This window comes from Diadema setosum, chromosome 4 (assembly GCF_964275005.1).
Source record: "Diadema setosum chromosome 4, eeDiaSeto1, whole genome shotgun sequence".
In the NCBI taxonomy this organism is placed as follows: Eukaryota; Metazoa; Echinodermata; class Echinoidea; order Diadematoida; family Diadematidae; genus Diadema; species Diadema setosum.
Window position 1 is genome coordinate 39,499,298 of NC_092688.1, and position 24,733 is coordinate 39,524,030.

The window sequence follows — 24,733 nt, forward strand, 5'->3', positions numbered from 1 at the left end:
GAAACAAATACTGTTAATCACAAGTAATAACTGCCATTAGTACTTCCCCACATTCAACATTGTAACAAGGGCAAGTGAAATTGTAAAGACGACAACTGAAAATAAACGACTGCAGAAAGTTCCTTGTCTGATTGGAAAGTGACTTTTTTTTTTTGTACATGTAAACTATGAAATCACATTACATTAGCCAACTAATATATGGGAAACATTTTGGGGCAAGAAAAAAAAAAGGATATTGAAGATTTCACTTGCCTAATGACAAATGGGCAAGTGAAGACAAACAATAATGCCCAGTCCTAGATCAATTCAATCTAATAATTTGTTTTGGAACATACCATCCAACCATTCGGTTACTACGTACAACTCTTTAGAGCTTTATTGGGGAAGCAAGGCAGTCCCACTCGAAACGCCAGACAGAGCTTATCAACCTATCTAAACCGTGAAACTGTTAATAAATAATATGATACTAGTAGAATATTAGCAATAGGCCGAGGCCATATAACCAGACGCCGTGCGAACCCCGTCCCGATTTATACAGCAACTGGGCTGTGTATAGATCTAGTTACGATACTCATATGATAGCTAGAGAGTCGTCTATACAGAACATACCCGACTCTATAGATTTAGAGATTTAGAGTCTCTGTATACATTGGTCTCGTGTTTCTACATGTATCTCGACTCTATAGAGTCGTCTAGACGCTATACAGAACATACCCGCTTTCTCTCCAGCTTCAGAACTGCTGATCCGCTTTGTTTTTCAGCTCTCTGACGATGGGATTGGCTTCCAGTTCCCAGCTTGATGACAGGGATAGCTATGGGCTGTAGGATCCTCTTTTTGGGCACAAATCCTAGCCGAGTATACAGCCCCTCCTCTACTAGTTTACATGTACTTGGCTCCACTCCTCCAAGCGATCACTGCATACGAGGCTGTACAACCTGACGACTATACGTTGAATAGAAGAACCATTCATCGCATGCATCCCACTGGCACTGCACTGCACTGCACTGCTGGGCTCGCTTCAGCAAATGAAATGAGTCTCAAAACCCAATTCGTTCGAATGGCGTCATCTTTAGCCTAGGGAAGTTGTGCAGACTTACACCCATCTTTTGTGTCTTTGCTGCGGTGACGACACACCTCCACGGCATTTTCTTGAAATATTTTCTCTAACTTTCCTACAAATACACAAGACTCACTGCACTGTGAAGTACGGTATACGGCGAGACAGTCGGCACTATGAATACCCCCTCGTACGTCAAAGTGTCACCTGACAAGGCACGTGACCGGTCCTTGCTTTTTCTGGGGGCGTTCCTGACTACCCGAAAAATGAGCGATTTAGGCGATTTCAACTGAGTTTTTTGAAGTTCACAGATCTCGTTGAAGAAAAGCATATGCGATTTCTAATAGTATTGACACAGTATTTTCATATGATCATGCATTATAAAGTTAAAAGACTGCCCCTTTGGAATGTTAAAAATGGAACTTTTTAGGTTAGAATAATTATGCTAATGAGCTGACGAGCCCGGCTGTTATGATGTCACAGGTGCTCTCACTATTACTGATTACAAGTGCTCGCTTATGCACCATTATTATTTATCCGGTTCCGACTTGAAGGGATGGTTCAATAGTGGAACATAATCGAAGCTTTCAACTGCTTTAAAAAACCCTTTGTTATTGTATACTACGATTAAAATGTAACTTTGTTACTTTAGAACCTATTTGTTTAATACAAAGTATTAAAAAATGATAATCGTCTTTGTTTGATATCATAAATCATTTTTTTTTTTTTTTTTTTTTTTTTTTTAAGTTTAGACCTCCCTCTACCCCACTGCTGAACCTTCCCTTTAAGTAACTACATAGTAATTAATTTTGCTTACTGCCAAGAAAGCCTTGATTCACAGATTGAGTGACGGCTGACAACTGTATATACATGTATATATTTTGTACACTATTTGTAAATATGTTCTATATCGTTATAGTATGATACTATGTTTACATTGCATGTTATGTACGTTTAAGCCTTTATATGCCCCCACGGGGCAAAAAGGTGTTATTTTCAATAAAGTTCAAAGTTCAAAGTTCAAAGTTAATTCGTATCGAGTAGCAGACGACGCTTAGGCCTAATTTAGCTAGCAGGCGGCGCTTGTGTACTGTTCTATATCCATGTAGATATCTCAAATTTCACTAAACCAAATCGCACCAAAATTACAGGATATACTTCATAGCATATTTCAAAGTATTCTCTTATATTTGAACGAAATCAGTAATCGAGAAGTATCAATATTGACGTCGACTTTCAAGTCGTCACTCAAAAAAACTCACTCTTCGCGAGAGATCTTGGCGAACGCAAGATGCACAATCTAGAACTGAAGTTAGCCGACTAGTACTGTGCGAACGGGTAATTTACGCGAGAACTAAACTCAAAAGTGTAATGATTTTTGCGACTTGTGTGATATAGGAACTACATTTTTCATTCAATTTACCACAAACAATTTGTAAATTTATTTATTGCCCCCGATTACTTGAAAGATTTGTCTCATGATATTAAATGGCTAACTTCAGTCTGTGCGTGCGCAGCAGGTAGGTAGGGCCTGGCCGCAATCACTCGTGTTAGTCGCAGAGCAGATCATTTTTAGCGACGCCGACAGGAAAGTCGACATCTACACTTACGCTTCCCGACATGTGATTTGTTTCCAATTAACGTGAGCTGTTGGATATGAATCATAAAATATTTCCTGTGAGTTTGGTGCTATTTGGCAAGGTGAATTTTGAGATATCTACATGGATACGGAAGTACGCTAGCACTATACCTACACCAGCGCCGGGATCGCGAAGCGGCGACACTGTGTTAGAATCTACGTGGTCAGGCCACTCTTCCGAGATATGGGTCCTAGTACGTAGGCCTACTGAAACAAACTTTTTGATCTAACATTAGTCCTTGGTGTAAATAACACCACTATGAGATTTATCTCGACTACAAAACATCGGGAATCCATAAAGCAGATACCTTACCTGAAAAATCCAGCACAGGAACAACAGTGCCTGCAGGACAAGGGTACAGATCTAGATCTGGAGTCTGGACTTTCGTCTGGACTTTCTTCAAGTTCTGGCAGCAGGGGTATGTAACGTTACGCTGTGCCTTATTAGCGCTGTGCACATAGGGCCTACAGCTGCAATGTCGACGGTGAGTGAGTGTAGGGCCTACTCATCAAAACTTGGACTGCCACGTAGAACCTACCGTCCTTGACTGCTCAGTAGTCCTAGTCCTAGTTCTAGTATTTCAGAGTCTATGTGTACTGGGTACCGTTTTCATCTCACTAAGCATAAATCATAGTGCGTGCCGTTGAAGAGAGTCTATCTACATTTGGATTTAGATTGATTCACTCAGCCCTCATCTACGTTACATAGTTTGAACTGGCGAACCATCAGTCGCTCGATCATGATCATCAATGCGTAACGTTACTTACACGCAGTCTTCTATGGGCAGCACGTTCGGATAACGATGCCAATTTCATTTTGCATATCTGGAATTTCCCCACAAGTTTTATCTAAATAAAAAGCTGTTGAAGAGATTGCTTTTAAAGATTAATAGATATTGTTTAACATGTTTATTATAGCTCCATATTGCAATTATACTAAATAACAGCTTTTGCAGTACTTCGTGTGAGATTTCATCAGTAAATTGGCATTATGTAGTTCGTCTTGCTAATGTCGGAGTTGTGCACCAAGAGCACCTGTGACGTAGGCCAAATTGTGTGGATCGTTCCATGGCTTGCTCGTTTTCATTTTTTTTTTCAAAAAATCATTACAGGCTTATCCTGGGTTTTACAATCCTCTCTTTCCAGTAGTAGGCATCAAAAAAATGTAGATTAGAATTATCAGACAATTAGAAAATGTCAGTACAGTTTTCTTTTAACCAATAAGATCTCTCCTTTGGGCAAATGCGCCTTGCTTAACTCTGCGCGTTTTAACAAGCGTTCATTCTCTGGCGTGCGCACAAATAGGACAATGACATGCGCAGGTAAAGAGAGCCAGAGATAAAATAATTTACAACAGAAGCTTGATCATTATGCCTTCTTTCCAGTTTTGACGTATAGTTGGTGCGGTACGGGGATTCGAAAAGCTATCTCAAATTGAGTCTTTGTATTTGAAATTTTGTTTAAAAAATAATAAGATATTTGGCGTATGTGAGAAGAATCCGAATTTCATGGTTTATGGGTAACTATACGCTTCATAGGCCCTTGGAATGCCTTGTTATCATTATTATTATTATTATTATTGTCATCATCATCATCATTAGTATTGCCATTATTATTACTAATGTTATGATTATCATTATTTTGGCACAGGATTGTCCATTAGAGGGATATAGGTAATTATCACGCTTAAGACTCACGGCATTCAGGAGATTAATTGACTTCTTGATATTTATGACAATTTTAATATCCGATGTCAGCTTTTTCAAATTTCTCGTAGAACAAACACGAAATATCTTTGAAACACCCAAAGGTACTGAAAATGAATTCTCATTGGTGAAGAAAGTGAGATCACGTAAAAAGAAAAAAAAAAGTGTAATATTTTGAAAGATGAATGATCATAAATGGTACCATAAATAGAGTTTAATGACTTTTACTTTTTTATATCCAGTATCAATTAAGTATAATTCAGAGGAAACTTTCTAAAAGAAGGTCTTTGGCATGGTATATATAATAGTAGGAAGTTTTGTACTTTTGAGTTTGTGTTTTCGTGCTTGAAACAAACTGCCGACGGTGCCGGTAACTTTTCTGTTCATTTGTTTGTGTTTTTATCTATTATATGTGCATATTATGCTACGCGAATGTAGTTGCAATGTTACTGTTACCAAATTTTGTATTGTGGAATGAGTTTACATTTTGTCAAACTGCTTTATCTTTTGCCTTTCTGTACATACATTGTTTTTATTTTTTGTATATTTTTTTTATTTTGAACTCGCGTACCGCAATGTTGAGTTAATGAATTATCTCACTATCTAGCATAAGTTAAAACGAAAGTTACAACAGAGTTAAAACACCTTCCACCCTGTTTTATCTCAGAAGCATAGACTTACACGGAGCATGACTTACAACAGAAGATAAAACAGTTTTCAGAATACCGTGTAATCTAATGGGTGTTCAGGTTTGCGCCCACTTGTACGCGCGTGCGCACACCCTAAGACAATGGTATGCGCAGGCAAAGAGAGCGCAAGATAAAACACAAGTTACAACAGAAGTTACAACGCAAGTTACAACAGAGATAGAACGGTGTTCAGAATACCGATTTGCTCCAACAGACTTACAACAGAGATAAAACGGTCTCAGAATACCACCCCAGTACAGGTCTGCCAACAACCTTTTATCTTCGTCATCAATGTCAAGCTTGTCGAGTGTCTTAAACAGTGATTATTCGTCATGTTTAACCTTATCACACGCCTTCGTGTAGTCGATAAAACATACATACAGATATTGCTGCTTCTCTATAGCTCTTTCTGCCAAGCGGCGAATGACGAAGATCGCATTCCGTGTTCCTCTGTCTGGAGCAAATCCATATTGCTGCTGTGAAATCTCATTGCATGTTCGACCTCTTATCCAGTTCATTAGCAAACGAACAAGAATCTTGGTTAGATGGCTCATCAAACTGATGGTTCGGTGTTCCTCACATTTGGTAGTTCCTGCTTTCTTCGGTAGAGCAATGAAGATTGATCTACACCAGTCGTCTGGTCCTTCCCGATATACTGCGTTCATCATCTCTGTGACCTTGTCAAGGATTTCGTCTTCTGATGCTTGTAGCATCTCTACCAGTATACCATCCGGTCCTGCAGCCTTTCCGGAAGCGCTCTTCCATATCGCATTTCTGACCTCATCTTTGGTGAATTCCAGCATCCGACGTTGTCCTGCATTGTCATCCCCATATGTAGGCTGCGGACCTCTATTGTCAACGAATAATTGAAGACCTGAATATAAGAACGACCCAAGTCCAATTTTTGGCCAAATTCAGTTTGACATGGGAAATTGTCGCTTATGCAATGACTCATCTTGTGTATAAATGATAAATCCTCATTATCCCGGAAGTGCCTGAAATGAATGAGTTAAATCTTACATTAATGTAAGAATGAAGGACTTGGGTCATTCTTACATTCATATAATAGCGCCCTCTCTCATCCTTCTCTAATCTCTATAGCAGAATATCATGTATGTGAATCAAAGAACGACCCAAGTCCATATGAATCAAAGAACGACCCAAGTCCACCACACAAAATGGCCTCTCCACAATTGATGTAAATGTTAATTGTCATAATAATATATGTTTTAATTTGTATATACAATGTTGCCTTCCCATCACAGTTAAATAGAATATTATTGGACAAAAATTAATAAAAAAGATATAAAGTTGTTTTTTTAGTTTACACGAAATGGTCTTCCATGGACTTGGGTCGTTCTTATATTCATATACTCAATTGGCCTATGTACTCTCTCTATCTGTCTGATATTGCCGTTTTTTCCATCAAAATTTCACCGCTGTTATCTCGCAGGCAACCGCCGGCAGTTCACCTTTTCCGCTTTCCAGTCCCTTTCTGAATGGAGCTGTGCATGTCTTCTCTTCTTCCAGTTTCTGGATGTGATCACATTGTGCGTTCAAATATTAACTGCTCACCTTTCTCTAACATTTTGTTGCGTTTCTTTCGTGTAATTATGGTCTTTTCCTTGCATGAAATTCACGATCGGCACGCATTGCTTACGCGACTGCTGCACGCAAACACCCTCGACAGCAGTCGCAATCCCAGCTTGCGCGCCCGGCGCCTCGGCCCGCCGCTCGCCCGCCAATCAAGCTATCGCCAGCAAGCAAGTGAGGAATTCCAGGGATCCCTTGGTCACAACAGTCTCTGACTTTTGCTAATTACCTACGAGTTCCAAAGAGATGAGTGAATGGGTCTTGATGCAAAGTTTTGCAAGGAGAGAGATGTATACAGTGTATGTACCTTCTATACCTACCCTCCACATCAATCTTTCTTTTGAAATCCTGTCATGCCCTCCATATCATTGAAACTCCTTAAATTTCAATAAGCTGACCTGTCATTGCCTGTGATGAGAAGTCCCTCAGGGACATAATGTTTTGGGGTCATTCCAGATAGAAAACATAACCTTAAAGAATATCATGCGCATAACTATGTTAATATATTACTGACCATTCTTTCCGGGTCACACTAACCCTGATGGATTTTGACCCCAACGGATTCGGATTCTGAGTCAAACTGATCCGGAAAGGGTACAAACCAGTGACACAGAATTCCGGGTCGCTGTATAGAAAGGTAACCCAGAAAGGGGTAAATATATGTGACCATGCACCTCAAAACATACAAAAAGTCGCCAGACATGAATTGATAGTTAAGACCATATTCTGAAAGAGCAGACTTTAAGCTTTAAAATTATGTATAACTCAAATCAAATGGACTCTTCTAACCTATCTAAATTTGGGAAAGAAAGCACAAACTCAGGAAAAGTGTGAACTGAGAAAAGAGGCTCTGAAGTACAGTGTCTATACAAGCGCTTAATCTTTACCAAACCGTGCTGGCTGTGCAATGAATGGGACAAAAAAAAAAAAAAGGAAGTAAACCACCAGAGTAACAACAATGAAGGGATTATCAGATTAAATTGAAATTAAGCATGCCTCATTAACACATTCTGTCCATAATTAATGTCAACTTTCAAAGCAGTACCATTATCCTTTCAAAAGTTATTAGAGTTGAAAGTGAAGAGTGTGGACAAGGTTTTTCAGAAATGAAAAAGGAACTCTAAAAACACACCTAATCACACTATTCTACCAAAAATGTTTGAGATAAACTGCTAAAAAAAACACACTTTCCTGCCCGTTTTATGATACCAAATTTTAGCATAATGTAAAAAAAGACCCACTCTTTCAGAAAATATGAAAAAGTCAAAATCGGCTAGGTTAACCCATTTCACTTATTTTCAGTCCTCACGCAAAATCAATGTGTGCGACTTTATGTTCGTTTTGAGGTGCACGGTCACATATTACCAACTCTTTTCTCCGGGTCATACTGACCCGATGGTATATGACCCCAACAGACCCAGTTTCCGGGTCAATTCCGGGTCAATTTCGGGTCAACAGATTTCCTTTTCACTGAATAGAAAGGTGACCCGGAAAGGGGTTAATGTAGTAACGACTCTTTTCTCCAGGTCAGGCTGACCCGGATGGTGTATGACCCCAACAGACCCAGTTTCCGGGTCAGAATTGACCCGGAAAGGGTCAATTCTGACCCGGGATTTGTAAGAGTGTAGATAGGGCATCTCCTAGGTCCAAAGACCGTTGTCTCTGTGGGCCTGTGCAGTTTGCGCGAGACATGGTAATCAATCACACGGTCAGGATAGCCATTTTCGCGCAAGATATCCTTGCGATCGATCAATCTCTGCAGCGTGCTTGCACGGAGAGCACATTTTCTGTGATCTTTCTACGAGAATACCGATAAGACCGGTTTTGTACCGAGTGGGACTAAAAGAGTCCCATCACGTGTACTGACCTGTAAATGTATAATTCCGATAAACGGAAGTAGTAAAGCCATTCGCCTCTATGGTGTATTTGAGAGACGGGTGGAGCGCGTTGAGATGTGCAAGAAAATTCTCACACGCCACGCGGTTGTGAAACAAGGCAAATGTATCATCAAAATAGCGATAATACATTAACGGGGCACATTTAGGACTTATATCAGCGAACGCACGCTTTTCATGATAGCCTACGAAGATGTTCGCAAGTATTGGGCCCAACGGCGAACCCATAGCAACGCCATCAATCTGCGCGTACATGACGTCATCAAAACTAAATTCCACGTTGCATGTGGCCCACTGCATTATTGTCTGAAAGCAGATTCAGAGAGTAAAGGGGGCTCACCGCCACTATGGAAAAGCAGCAATGCGCAAATATCGATCGGACATTGGGGAAAAGGCTAGTAATGTCAAAAGAATGTTTTGTTTTGTTTTTTCGATTTTGCAGTACTAAGCACTCAATCATAATTATTTGCATATACTTTGAATTAATTTGTAAGACAGTATGCTTGCATATGTGTCGTGTAATGTTGATCTCTAAATATGTGTATTCTTTTGTTATGTGTGATTTGGAAAAAGGCAGAAATCAAATCAAATCAAATCAAAAAGGTACCACATCCACAAAATATATAAAATGATTAAGTCATTAAAAATAAATGTATTCACCTAGATTTTCTTAGAGAGTGGTTTTAGTGTTGTATCATTTAGCAGTATAACAGGGGGAAATATCAGTCCAGTCTGAGCTTGCTAAATATGATAATCAACAATCAACGTTTTTCTCAGAACTTGAAATTATGGATGTAGTACCTTTTGAAACCGAACTCTTATATGCGCGTGTATGTGTGTATGTGTAACGGATTTTGTTTTTGGTCAAATGAGTCATAAGGTAAGATTCACATATTTTTGTACAGTGTTGGGAATAATGCTTTTTGTCTTTGAACGATGTTCTGTTTTGTTTTTGGGGAATATGAATTTTGTGGCATTGAACGAAATTCGATTAAAGAATTAAGGAAAAAAAAATCATGGCAGGGATCTGCAAAGTTTTATAATTCTCGAAACCAAGTCACCGCATAAAACAGGTAAGACTCAGGCAAGTCTTTATCAGCCATGGGTAACCTCTGTGTAAGAAACCAACCGTCAACAGTGGAATAACGGCGCGTTTTCACCGAGCATGGTACGGGCATCGGTCAGGGCTTTTTCCTATGGTGCGCCAAAAGGAATCATGTTTGGTTCTGCTGCAATATCACTTCCCCGCTAATTTTGTTACAAAATTAATCTCCTCCCGTTGATTTTCATTGCTCTTGATTTTGTCATAAGAATAACATTTTGGGTGATTTTGTACCGGATTACTGATTCTTTTTAAAGAACCAGATATGCTTCCTTTTGGTGCACTGTAGGCTGGTGTGAAGTCAGTTTCTGTAAAGGGGCTTTTCCGGCCCTGTCGTTTGCCCTCGTGTTAGCTTCCTCCTACCCTTCAATTTTCGCTCTTTCCCTACATCACTGTACCTTCATATGCTGCATTCGTCCTGCTCCTCTTGCGGTCCATCACAACATTAAAACAGGCAAGGGAAACATAACATGTTGTAGAAGCGTATGTCCAAAATGGGAGGTAGATGATGAACTTCGGGCCCAGTTCCTCCTCTTTATTTACGACACTGACTATGAAGAACGCGAAGAAATAGACACCCGTGATTCCGAACCGGTAGCAGGCGAACAAAGCGAAAGTCAATACTGGCTGAAAGAGAAAAAGATTAGTTCAGTTCGCATGATAGAAACTGCGTTTTCAAAGAATTTTTCGAATGATATACTGAATTGTTTATTGACTGTGATAGCCAATAAAATTCAATCACGAAGGAGGTTTGACGTACATGAGAATGGATAATCTCTAATCTCTAATCAGTCGGTTAACAGCTTGACTTCAAAAGTATATGATGTAAACGATATTTCTGGTAGCTGTTGTTGGGCACGGTGTAGTATCAGATCATCTGCCTGAATCATTTTGCTTCCTAGAATATTAACGCCCTCTAACAACAAAAGAAGTTGCTGGTTGTACTGAATGATCCTGCCCTCGGCAAAGGCGGCGAATTCGTCGCCACGGAGGGCACATTTTGTGGAATAGACTGAGGATGGCAGAGGGCCTTGAAAGAAGAATTGGCCCGGTATTGAATGTCGTCTGTAGCCTTTCGACGAGGCCTCGTGATTGAGGCTGGAAAAAAAGAGATTAACTACCAGACCACTTCTTTCGTCGATAGACGCCAAGAAAAAAAAATATGTATACATACATATATTAATATATATATATATATATATATATATATATATATAACGGATAATGAAATAAGAAAATATTTTGTTAACAATCTCAAAAAATGCAGCTTTTTTTCTTTTGATGTTTGCTTAATTCCAATAAAATTATACATGTATTTTTATTGCAACTGATTGACTGACTAATGTGACTCGGTCGAGAGGAACCTGTGAGAGCGACATCTTACCCGGTCAATGGATTTGAAATGTGCGCGCATGCGCTGGCCGTCAATTCAGTGTAGCTCTCCAAGGTTCCTCTCGAGCGAGTCACATTAAAGTCATCAATTCGAACAGAAAGGGAATATTTTTGGCAGAACCAAACGTTGCATGTTACATGTTGTCAAGACTTCAACTTCACCTGTAAGTCTTCAAATTGAAAACATTTTTTTTTTTTTTCGATTTGAAGTTGAATTTTATCCACGATACTACCGCTGTCATGATCCTGAATACTACAGTGCGCAGCCCCACTACGCTACGCGTTGGGGCTGGTCGCAGTTATCCCCGATTGAGCTTTTAGCAAGCAAAATACAAAATAAAGAAAATTTGACCTTTCAACCTCATTTGCACAGCCAGAATGGCGTCCTACCAAAGCGTTGTTATAAAAAAAAAAAAAAGTGATCCATCTATCGAGGCCCATATGTGTGCAAAATATGGCGGCGACATGCACTAATGAGGTTACAGAATGAAATGTATTTGACATTTGACCAAAATTATCACAGCCAAATTGCAATCTGAGCAAAAAGTGGTTATTTTGTGAAATATTTTTTGCAACATGGTCCTTACGTGTGCAGAATGTAGGAAGGATAGGACATGTATTTACCAAGATACAGGATTGAACGCGTTTGACCTTTGACCTTAATTTTCCTACCCAAAATGGTGTCGCAAGAAGTAGTTTTAAGTTTATGAAATGATGTTCGTGATATGATCTAAACATGTGCAAAATATGGAATTGAAAGGACCTGTTGTTCTTCATCTATTGCACAGAAAGTGAAAGAAAGAAAGAAAAATAAAGAAAAAGTTAAGGTATTGTCTGGAAATTTAAAGGAGAAGAACAAAAGGATCATAAAAATATTAAGTTGGGAAGGGAGAACAAGACTTACTGAAGAAAAAGAAAAAATAGAAGGGTTTAAAAAAGCAAGAGAATTGGCTGGAGTGAGCCTCGAACACGGGACCTTACGATCAAAAGTCGGATGCGCTATCCACTGAGCTATTTCATCCTCCATAGGCTCTGTGTATTAACTCTTTATGTGCCATGTTCGCACGTCTCACTCAGTCCACGGCATGCCAACTTCGCATATTCCGCTCAAAAGCACTAATCCGCTTAAACCGATCGATACATCGCCTAATCCCGCGGTACAATGAAAGCTTTTCTCGCGCTTTTGTTCCTTGTACATACAACTTACATTCTATGTGGTGATTGACTATCAAGCGGTGTTCCAAACTAGATGTGCGTCTGAATTCTCGCTATCGCCAATGACGTAAAAAGCACGCGGATGTTGATTTAAGCGTCATTTACGGTGCATTATGGGATAGTCAGGGAGCCAAGTCACTTCCGCTCGTACGCGCGTAATACAGGGGCGGATCCAGGGAGGACCGCAACCGGCGCACGACTCCCCCCTTTATTTTTTGTTGAAACAAAAGAAATAAAAAGAAAAAATGGGGGGATGGGTGCGTGCGTCCCCCTTTAATTTCATAAACGCGCCCTCTCTTTACGGAATTCCTGGATCCGCCCCTGGTGATACGTGACTAATGCTCTTCACACGTACAACCGACTGTATTCTACGTGTACTTACTGTTTCCTCGACTTGAACTTTCGCCTTAAAGGGTTTGTACAGTTCTGGCTGAGGTAAGGATTTAGCTTTTAATGTTTTGCGAGATATTTAGAAACCGCTCTATGAGATGTCAAAGAGCGTCAATTCTAAGGGGTATCAAAAGTTTATTTGATAAAAATCGGTTTCGAAATGGCCGAGATACCCAAAAACAAGGTGAAACAAAGAGATCCTAATAAAAGGCGTGGCCTGTCGCCTTTTATTATCATCACTTTTTTTTTGATATCTCAGCCATTTGAAAACCAATTTTCATCAAATAAACGTTGAATCCTTCTTAAAATTACTGCTCTTTCATAATACTATTTCATTAGAGGTTTCTCATTATGTCACTTAGGAATATTCAGAGCATGAATCCCCACCTCAACCAGTCAGTTCCTTTAATATGATTTGAAATTTCTCTATTCTTGAGAAATTGCTATAAATACGACTATGGGTTGTTACTGCGAGGCTTCCAAGTCTTCTTTGCCCGACAATAAATGAAAAAAATCTACAGAAATAGGACCCTTACTGGCATGCGAGACGTGACATGGCCGCTTGGGTGAAGTTTGCGGGTGACTCCATAGCGCAGCGCGCGTGCGCATGCGACTTATTTGCTTGGAAGAATGCTTCGGAGACAGGATAAGTTCGAGATCACGGTTCATTCCCGATTGTGTTCGCGGCACCTCGACAGAGAACAAATAAAAATGATGGGCATTCTATGACGATATCCAGGTGGACCTATATTTTCCAGTACTAGGCCTATTTTCAGCGTATGCAGACATGACTTATCAGTGATGTGCAAATCGATCGCATGTTCAAGCAGTATGATGTACCGATACGTCTTGACTAAAAGATCGGTCTGTACCTGGTCGTCGGGGAAATGTTCCGCGGAGACTGCGTCTGGCTTCACGGATCCCCTCCTTCACGGAGGAGAGCGATAACGTAAAAAAAATAATAATAAATAAAAGGCCCCTCCGGACAGACGGATCTTTCTGTTTATGGTACGTCTAACTTGTATGCGTGCGGTGCATGCTAATGCAAGGCCGGCGGTCCGCCTAGGGCAATGCGGGGGCTATAGCTACAGTGTACGAGTATCACAGGCCTGGCCACTGGCTGGCTCGGGTACGACAGCCGCCTACTGTACTAGTACCCGTAGTCGGCGCGGCGCTATAGGTAAGGTACACATACGCGCACGCTAGCGCTATGCAAAATATACCCCGCGCCGGAAGTGCCCAGTCCAGGAAGTGCACTAAATCTTGACGACAAAGCCACATCCGCGTACTTTTTACGTCATTGGCGATAGCGAGAATTCTAAATTTCTCTCACGGTTTCATATGCAAAAGTCATGCCTGTGCAGTAATGTAGCAACCGGTCATTAAAAAATTAAATAGAAATAGATTTGTCATACAATTTATATCAAAGCAAAGCTTGACATTCCTCTTCAACTTTGCTCACTATTATATCCAGCTTAATAAAATTTTTTAGAAGTTATATAGATTGGAAAAACAAAATCTTTCTCAAAGCATGACTACCTTAGTGTCTCAGAATAACGTGGCACACAGGGGGTTTCCACCATGGCAAATAAAGAGTTAAGCAAAATGACGCTACATAGAAGCCAAGTGTCAATTTTAACCAAGTTTTTCGACGTAATCCCGACATCCAATGAAAAAATGGAAGTCTCACCTACAACATATTTCAATCTGGAAGAAATTCATGGAAGGGTATTGATAAGTGAGCCAGTGCTCGATAAAGACAGTCATATCAATTTTCATTTCCAGGAAAACTGCACTCCCATGATAGAGATAACACGTGAACTTGTCAAATTTGACAAGGTTACTTTCAATCCATTTTTACCAGGTGATGATGTCATCCAATCAAAATTTTGCTTGAACATTACTGAAAGAGCATAAGCTACAACATACTGAAATCTGGGTGGAACTTTGTCAAGGATAAGTGAGATACACAAGAGTGAACTGTAAATTTTATGACGTCATTTTGAAAATGTGGTTCAATTTTTTTTTTTTAGAATTTCATAAAGGAATTTGAAACCTTTAATAATTTTTCCAGTATCGGACACCAATGAAATGATTTGTACAACTCGCCAGCTTTCAGAATATGTAAAGAAAATTGGGGGTCACTGTCCATCCTGACGAGTTAAATCGAATTTAAAATCAGTGTTTTTTTTTTTTTTTTTTTTTTAGTATATATGCACTATATGTATCGCCATTGACGCGCGCGCGGAATTTCAACTTTGATGGGCCCGTATGACGTCATATTGAGTCTTGTCGACTTGAAACTTAGTAGAATTATTCCTTGATATTTTAGACAACCGATCCATGTGCGTACATGTGCGCGCGCACACGAGTCCGTCCATTTTTTTTTTTTTTTTACAATTTTTCAAAAAAATGCTCCAAATGATCTGAAACGTGTGTCAAAAAACAAAAATGAGTTCGATTGGAGCATGTAAATATTTCAACACGCGCTTACGCGTACGTTTTAAATGTAAAGATGAAATTTGAGAATATGCGTAGAAAGCGCTTATTGTGAGTTATATGAGACGTAAATTTCATTTGGGAAATTCCATTCCATTAATGTGATATGGGTGAGAATGTGATTTCAGGTAATGACGTCATAGAGACGTCACAGTCGACTGACCGTTATGATCACATTAAATCTGTCGTCTTCGGGACACGAGACATTTATGGTGTAAGTTTGATTTTGATATTCAAAGACCTTTTTCACTTCTTCACAACATTTGGGGAGAAATAAAGAAATAAAGAAGAAGAAAAACAAAGAATCAGTACAGACAAAGAAGCTGATCCGAGAGGATACTCGGATCACCTACTTTCAACACTATGGGATTCGTGGCTGGAAGATCTTAGTTTGATACTTTGAATAGCCGTGTGTCCAGTTCACAGCCTATACCTTGTGGGGTACCTCAAGAATCACTTTTAGGTCTTCTACTGATTATTCTTTATATGAATGGTCCTCTCTGTTTTATTTTCTATTTGTTGCGATGACACCAGCATTCTTTATTAAATACCATTAATACTGAATCAAAGTCAGTATCTAAGTGTATTCAGGCGAATAAATTGTTACTGAATTTGATTAAGACAAAATGTATGAAGAGTTTGAAGTACGGTCTCGGTCATAAAGTACAAAATAATAACTTTTAAACGATATATTGGTCATTACATATAAAGGTACATTTTTGAAGTTATGGTCAAAAGAAGCAAAAAAATATCTTATTTTCTTTGTTTTTCTTGACCTTTAATCGCAAATATCTCCATTTGGCAAATATGGACTTATCGGTTTTTTTGCAAACAAACACTTCGTATGGTTTTTAGCTATATAATCAGTATTTTACCGGGCAAGTTACTCGTAAACGACGTGGAATTGAATCTTGTTGAGTATATTAAATTCCTTGGTCTTTGTATTGATTGTAAGTTGACATGCAAAGTTCATGTCAATTCTCTGCGTAAATTATTATCAAAAAGTGTAGGTGTTATGTATAAGTGTTTTTCTAAGCATGTTCTGCATACATCGTATCCTACTCTGGAATCCTGGCATGGGAAAACTGTTGTACAGCTAGACGTAATTCTTTATTATGGGTACAGAGAAGATTGGGATAATTTACTTCGCTACATCTCTTGAACACACGAATGCCTTTTTTATTTCAGTAGAACAATTAAGATCCAGGATTTATATTATTTCAATATCGGACTAGTATCAGTTAAACTCAGGTGGTCTACCCGATGTGTTTTCTTCGATGTTTTGTCTGTACGGACCGTATGTGCTTTTGATAAAAAAACAATAATTCATACTTAGAGTTAAAGTTATTCTTCAATCCTTCTCGACATTCCCTGTTCATACTTCGTATTACTGTCATTATCGATTATGTAACATGTGCCTCGCTCGCGATTTCTTATCATCTCCCGGACCTTCTTTGTGCATATTTTGTATTTCTGCTATTGTACACTGTATCTGACTTGTACCTCGCTCGGGTGATCTTCGACGTTTACATTTCCTCAAATCACAAATTGTCATTGATAATAATAATAATAATAATAATAATAATAATAATAATAATGAAATTTATTATAGCGCATAAAACAAATAAATGTTCCACATGTGCTTTACAATCTCATTACAAAACATATTGTAATTAACATTTTACTTTCAATACACACACACATGTACAAGAAAAAAGGAAATATCAATTCACAAATAGATAAGTCTTTAGAGTGAAAACAAAGTTCTGGTAAGGGCCTGAGAACCCGTCTGGCACCATTTCATATTTGCTTGCAATATATCGAAAGAGTCTACAAAGAAACTTACCTGGCCGACGCGGTTTGCCGGAATGACGAGTCGTTTTGGAGTATTTTGAGAAAAATAATAAAAGTCGGTAGTAGACCGACTTTTATTCCAGAAGGCTCCAGACTAACTCGGTCTCAGGGAAAACTCGACCCTATTTCAGACAATATACACACAGTTCGTGATCGCCATGTTCATCAGTACTCTATAATACTACGGGTACCAAACGAGGCCTTGATGAGTAGACAGGAAAGTTCGTGCTAATTCTGTACAAAACAAATGGACAGCGCGCGGTCCTCAAAGTATACAAGTAGTATACGCAGTATCTCAGTTGCTGAGACGCGCGGTCTTTGAAGTTTTTGTTGTTGTTTATCAAGTGTCTTTGATTGTTTTTAGAGGTGCTTGAGAGGCGCACACTAATTTTGCATGCGCGCCAAAGAGGTTTTTGATGCGCGCGTTGTAACAACTCGGACCATTACTGACTGTGTAGCTTTTGTAACCTGGGTCGGATAGGGGATGAATTTCATTATTTATTTGAATGTCCAAAGATGGAGTCATGCAGAAAAAAGTTTGTCAAACCGTATTTTAGGATCCGCCCAAATACATTGAAGATGAATCAGTTATTCAATACAGAATGTAATAAGGAACTGCTAAATCTAGCTAAATTTTCGATAGAGATAATGAAGATCCATTTAACATAAAACGTTAGCATTGTTCCCTTTTTGATATCTTAATTCTGTTATTTCATTATTATGTATATATACTGTACAGTTGTGTTTCGTCGGTTTTTTCCTTGTTTGTATATATATTTAATTATTTGGATTGTTTTGTTTTGTTTTTCACTCTTTTTTAAATCAATCTCATATTGTAACAGTGTCTTGATTTCGATCCAGATAGCAATTATAAATGATAATGCTAATACCCGGTGTTGCCTAGCAGAAATTTTAATCAATATAATCTAAGATATTAAAAAACAAAAAAACATCTGCATACTTTGATATATTAATTAACCACATACATACTCAGTCAAGATTTTCATTCATGCATACATGCATCTATTCTATTGTTGTTTTTACTGCTGATTGTAAATAATGTAAATAGTTTATCAAACGCATTTCGTTCAAGATTTTTGCCAATTATATCAAATGTATATAATCTACTGTGCTTTGCTGTTGATTTGTAAATAATGTAAATAGTAGTTATAAATTGTATTTTTCTTCGTTTTCGTGTTATTAATCTGTGCTATGATTTGATTTTCCCCAATACTCTATATTTGAGTGACATGGGAAAATAAAAAAACATTGTCATTGTCATTGTCATTGTCATTGTCATTGTCACTGCGAGTAGCCAGAACGCTACAATGTAGTTTATACAGGCCGCTCCCATATGCATAGTACAACGCTGTACAATCCAGAGGGACAATCAATACAACTCATCTCGCCGTCAAGCAAAGCAAGGCCGAGTTATCCCCGAGTCCGAGTCTAGCCTGGTCTAGCCGAGTCTAGCATCGAATATCTTGTTATTACAGCGCTATTCTGCACATTTCCTAGGCATACGTTCACATTTTGGAGCAAAATTTGACAACTTTTGCAGGCGTACCAGAACTTTGTTTGGGCTTTAAAGAAGATTTGAATGAGACCAATGAAGATGACTGACGGATATGTTGTGGTAGTGAGTTTCACAATCTTGGGGCAGCAACTGAGAAAGACCTGTCACCATAAAACTTTGTATTAACTTTAGGAAGCGGAGAAGGGATTGATGTTGTGATCTACGACTACGTATGGAGACAGGTCAGGTAATCAATTCCTTGAGATATTGTGGACTAATATCATTTTGAACTTTATAAACTAACAGGAGAACATTAAATATGAGATGCTTTTCAACGGGGAGCCAGTGAAGTTGAGTAAAAGTATGTGAGATTTCACTACATGTATAATTGGCGAGCTTTTCAATGATGTGGGCAGCAGTGTTCTGAATCCTTTGAAGATGATAACAATCCAATTGGGGAAGATTAGTCAACACACTCTTACAATTATCTAACCTACTGATAACAAAAGCGTGAACTAAAGTGTGAGTGATCTTCTTCGTGAGGTAGGGTCTTAGTTTGCCAATACATCGAAGAGCAGCTGTAGCAGACTTGCAGATCTGCTTAATGTGTTCCTTCATAGTGAGATGGCTGTCAAGAAGGATACCAAGACTTCGAACACAGGACGATGGCATTGTGTTGACATCACCGATACTGATTGCCACAGGACTTGGGGATGTAAGAAACTTGGAGGAGAAATGGATAACTTCAGTCTTTGAGTCATTCAATGTAAGGCAATTGTTGACAGACCAGCGTTTTATGTCAGCCAGACACTTATTGAGCTTGAGAACTGACACCTCTCGATCGTCCGGATTGAAAGTGACCAGAATCTGTATGTCATCTGCGTAGACCATTGGTTGAAGGCCGTGATCATTGATGATGTCGATGATTGGAGAACTGTAAAGCGTAAATATCAATGGTCCCATAACTGAACCTTGTGGGACACCACAGCTGTCATGGTGGATATCAGATGTAGCGTCTTAAATCTGCACACTGTGTGTCCGGTCTTTCGGATAGGATTTTAGCCATTCAAGGACATTTCAGCGGAACCCAGACCTTTCGTCCAGCCTTCGAAGGAGGATGGGATGGTCCACGGTGTCAAATGCAGCACTATAGTCAAGAAGGACGAGGATGGCTTCCTTGTGTGAATCTAGGGCCAGCAGGATCTCATTATAGACTTCCAAGAGGGCCGTTTCTACGATGTAGTTTTTCCTATTGGCAGACTGCGTTGAAGGAATTAAGTCTTGTACACAGAGGTACTCTATGATCTGTGCACAAGTGGCTTTTTCGATCAATTTTCCAATGAAGCTCAGATTAGAAATAGGCCGATAGGTGCTGAAATCATCATGTGGCAGTCCCTCAGTCTCTTTTCAGACGTGGACGGACTAAATAGTGCTCCAGAGAAGGAGGGAATCGACCTGTTTGCAGACTGGCATTGACAATTTTTGAGATGGGGGACAGCAGACTGGACATACAATTTTTCAGCAATGATGGAGGAATAGGATCGAGTGCTGACCAGGAGGTAGAAGCTGCCTTGAGAGTGTTTGATATTACTTCTTCTGAGACATTCTCAGACATTGTGATGGTACATTTCCTGGGTAATTGAAGTGAGAGATCTTTATAAACTTGCCCATCAGCATGGCAGTTATTCCGTAGACGTTCTATCTTCCGATCAAAAAACTTTGCAAAGTCATTAGCTAATTGCTCCGGTGAGTGGTGGGGTGGCAGCACAGGCGCTATCGATGAGGAAGGACAAGACAGGCTTTTGACCATGCGGTAAAGACTGCGTTGATCAGCGGTGTTGATCTTTCTTGAGATATACTCGGTCTTTGCGTGGTACAGGAATTTGTTGTAATCTATGCACAGTGCCTGGTAGAATTCTTTATGAACAGGTAGACCAGATTTCATCCACTCTCTCTCATTCTTTCTTCGCTTTTTCTTTGCTTCACGAAGTGAATGTGAGAACCATGGAGCATGCGGTCGCACAACAACGTCCTTCTTCTCCATGGGAGTGTATTCGTCAAAGATTCTACGAAATTCTGCGCCATAGAATTGAGTTAGTGCATCGGGGTTATCTACCAAGTCAGCCATTATGCGAGACTTGGGAATGTCAGATTGGAAACTGACCACATCAATGTTTTTCATATTTCGTGAAGAAACCTGCATCTTTACAGAGAGCGGACGAGCAGCAGCTAGAGTACACAGCACAGCAAAATGATCAGAAGGCAGAGAATGAGTTGCTGAAACACAAGAGACAAAATTGTCCTCTTCTGAAGCAATCAGCAGGTCCAAAGTATGACCACTGCGATGTGTCGGGATGTTCACATAATTCCGAAAGTAATTTCTTTGAATCATTATTTGCAGGATCTTCGAAATGAATGTTGAAGTCTCCTGCCAACATAAACTGTTGTCGGGATGATATCAGAACCTCCAATACTAGCGACAATTCTCTGGTGAAGGATCCTATAGTAGCTCTATTTTTCCTAGAAGGTGGTGGCCTGTAGAGAACAACTTTTCGAAATGAAGAAGTGATGTGTGATGTACAGGTTAAGTCAATATATTCAAATGATTCCAGTTGTAAGCTACGGTTTTCATTGAATCCACCTCGTAGCAGAAGACTCACTCCACCTCCGACTGTGCCCTGATTATATACATGGAACATCTTGAATCCTGTTTAATAGTGTCCTGTGAATGTCAGCAACTGCGTGGTTGTCATGATCAGTACCTGTTAGCCAGGTTTCGGTTAGGGCCATGATGTCGAGGCGCTGTGACAGCACAAAATCACATATTGCTGTTGACCAACCCCGGGCTTTGACAGCTAGACCTTGCATTCCATAGAGCAAACTTGATCTGTCGATAGTGTTTTGGCAGAGCACTGGATTTGCACTGGATCAGATTACTATGTCTACTAAAACAGTGGTGTCTAACACCGGTTGTACCTTTAGAGTAACATGGGGGTGATGGTGAAATTACCACTGGGATTGGTTGTTGACCGATCCCGTATTGTGAGACAGGTGCTGTTTCTTGGGGAGGACGGCCTCTGATCTTCACACCACCACGAAAGCCATGACGGATTGGGCGAACACGATTCAAACCCAGAGCTTTAATGGTAGAGTACACTTGCCTGGGTAATCTCGCCTTCCCATGACATCCGTATGACAGCTGTTTCGAAGTAAGACAATTGTACTTGTTGCTTACATGGTTACCATGTAGCTGGCTGCCATCTTGTACAGGGCCTGGGTTTGGGTGTACATCTCCAGCTCTAAACAATTCACATCGGAAGACGCTTGGCTGTTAGAATAATACGGGATCCTTCTTGGTATGAAGTGTTTACGAGTGTATAGCTGCTTCACAAAAGGTCTTGGCGCTGTGAGGGCTGAGCTATGGGATCCATTCAGATGAGGAAGAAGGGTGAGGGTTCCAATCACAATCAGAGCCCCCATTGTGATCAAGCAGCTTTCCTCAGCTCAGAGACAGGGCAGGTGCAAGCACAGTCAATGTCACTCAGCCATGCACGAGTGAGCACCTCAGGTTGTGCTTTACTGCATGGGGCATATACGGCTTCCCTGGCTGTTTCCTTGGTCAAACAAACAAAATGTGACCGTGCACCTCAAAACGAACATAAAGTCGCACACACTGATTTTGCGTGAGGACTGAAAATAAGTGAAATGGGTCAACCTAGCCGAACTTGACTTTTTCATACTTTCTGAAAGGGCAGGTCTTCTTTTACATTATGCTAAAATTTGGTGTCATAAAACGGGCAGGAAAATGTGTGTTTTAGCAGTTTATCTCGAACATTTTAGGCAGAATAGTGTGATTAGGTGTGTTTTTAGAATCCCATTTTCATTTCTGAAAAATCTTGTCCACACTCTTCAGTTTCAACTTTAATAACTTTTGAAAGGATAGTGCTACTGCTTTGAAAGTTGATATTAATTATGGGCAGAATGTGTTGATGAGGCATACTTAACTTCAGTTTAATCTGATAATCCCTTCATTGTTGTTACTCTGGTGGTTTACTTCCTGTTTTTTGTCCCATTCATCGCACAGCCAGCACGGTTTGGTAAAGATTAAGCGCTTGAATAGACACTGTACTTCAGAGCCTCTCTTCTCAGATCACACTTTTCCTGAGTTTGTGCTTTCTTTCCAATATTTAGATAGGTTAAAAGAGTCCATTTGATTTGAGTTATACATCATTTTAAAGCCTAAAGTCTGCTCTTTCAGAATACGTTCTTAACTAAAAATTCATGTCTGGCGACTTTTTGTTTGTTTTGAGGTGCGGGGTCACAAATGCCATTTGATGTAAAATCTTGGCAACCAGGCGAATACAAATGTCATACAAAGTCCTCCTCCTTCCTGGTACTTAGTTCTTGTAGTGGGGAAAATCTTCTCCAAAAGTAATAACAAAAAGTCACCAAACAGCCAACAAAATTGGAGAGCAGTGAGAGCTGCATGCATGCATGCGCTCATCCATTCAGATCCTTTCAATTGTAAATATCAAGTAAGAATTAATCTCAAATCAGCATCTGGGAATCTACACCCTACAAGCAATGCTTCTATGTAGATTCCTCATATGTATTTCACATGTTAAATTGTCTAAACTCGTGTACTTCACAATTCATCCCTGCTTTTGTATTATTATGTTTATGATTTATCTATTTGTTGAAATGTGGAATATGGAACAATAAAAGGCAAACATAACAAACAATATTACTGCCCCCCCCCCCCCCAAGGAAAAACGCAGTATCTACATCCAGCTCCATTTCTAAACAACCGAGATATTCACCATTTTATCTTTTTGCCAAAGCCCCTGGAAAATATACTCTTTTGAAAAATTCCTTCATTGTGGAATTTTAGTCTATCTAGCTACCAATTTTCCTGGAAAATATCATTTTGTGTTTTTGTTTTGTTTTTCAGTTATTGATGAAAATGTAGATACTTTGGGGAAACCCCACGCAATTGACTGATTTCCCCAAAGAAAAACGCAGTATCTACAATGGATCGAATTTCCCCAAGGAAAAACGCAGTATCTACAGTGGAATGACTAGGATTAATCTTCTGCCATAATTATGTATGCATGTAACCATCATTGTTCAAGTATTCTTTGGCCCTGGGGGATGCATCCTCCACCCCCCCCCCCATTTATGCCCTGATTACAGAGCAGGCTTCATAAGATTATTAAATAACAGATCGTTCCTGGAACGTTTTGCTTAAAAGTGTATCCCAGACCGATCTTGCTGTAGGCCTAACGTTGCGTCGATACGTCTTTAATATGAAGCTTGCCAGGGCTGCAATGTGATGCTACATCACTGATACATGGCCTAGCCGCTAACTAGCATCTAGAATACTAGATCTAGATCTGTACAGTCTAGGTTACACTCTGTCTAGACCAAAATAAATATAAATCGGATGTCTGGACCTAGATCGATCTAGACTAGGTCTAGTTTTTATATCGTTTATTCTAGGCTGGCTACGTAGCAGGCTACACGAGTCTACCGTCGCGCCTCAGGCTTTACATGCACGATGGTCACAGAAAAAAAAATAGAACTGCAGAAGGTTTAAGCCCTACACGAGCCAGGACTCTTTGATTAGAAAAAAAAAATGCATCTAGAACCGGTCTAGAATGAAGTGACATCCGCTCTCTAGGCCTATTCCTTCTGGATTTAACCTAAGTTTAACGTCATGTAAATTTGTAATGTAACTTTTTTTTACTTGTAAGGTATGTAGCATGCAGCATGGGATCATGCATGCATTTTACGCAACCCAGTCTCACTAGGGTCTAGACACAGTCTAGATCCGATAAGAATTAAAATACAACTTATTCTTAACTGTCTCTATTTCGTCCATTTACCGTGGGTACCTATTTTTCACATGGACCCTAATCTATAGTATTGTCCACTCTGTAATTTTAAGACAGTATGGTATGGAGTAGATAATTGAACATTGACACTTCACTAGACTTAGGATTCTAAAAAGTGGTTAAGTTTTAGACTTCTTACTAACGTTACAGGCCTGCCCTAGAGTAGGCCTATTCAAGTCCTACACTAGATCTTTCTTTAGACTTTCGGAATACGAACCCTGAAAGTTCTGATTAACGTTAAGTCTAACATTAGAAAAGAGACGCAAGACTCAAACGTTACTGTCTAGACAA

At 39.6% G+C, this 24,733-nt stretch overlaps 1 protein-coding gene across 1 annotated transcript in view; it reads right to left on the reverse strand.

Moving 5' to 3' along the window:
* Positions 1–24,733, reverse strand: part of LOC140227861 (uncharacterized) — a 170,562-nt gene that overhangs the window by 75,502 nt on the left and 70,327 nt on the right. Inside the window, exon 4 of the mRNA XM_072308251.1 lies at positions 10,081–10,309. Within this exon, the coding sequence (XP_072164352.1) occupies positions 10,081–10,309 (229 nt within the window). The remainder of the gene's footprint in view (positions 1–10,080; positions 10,310–24,733) is intronic.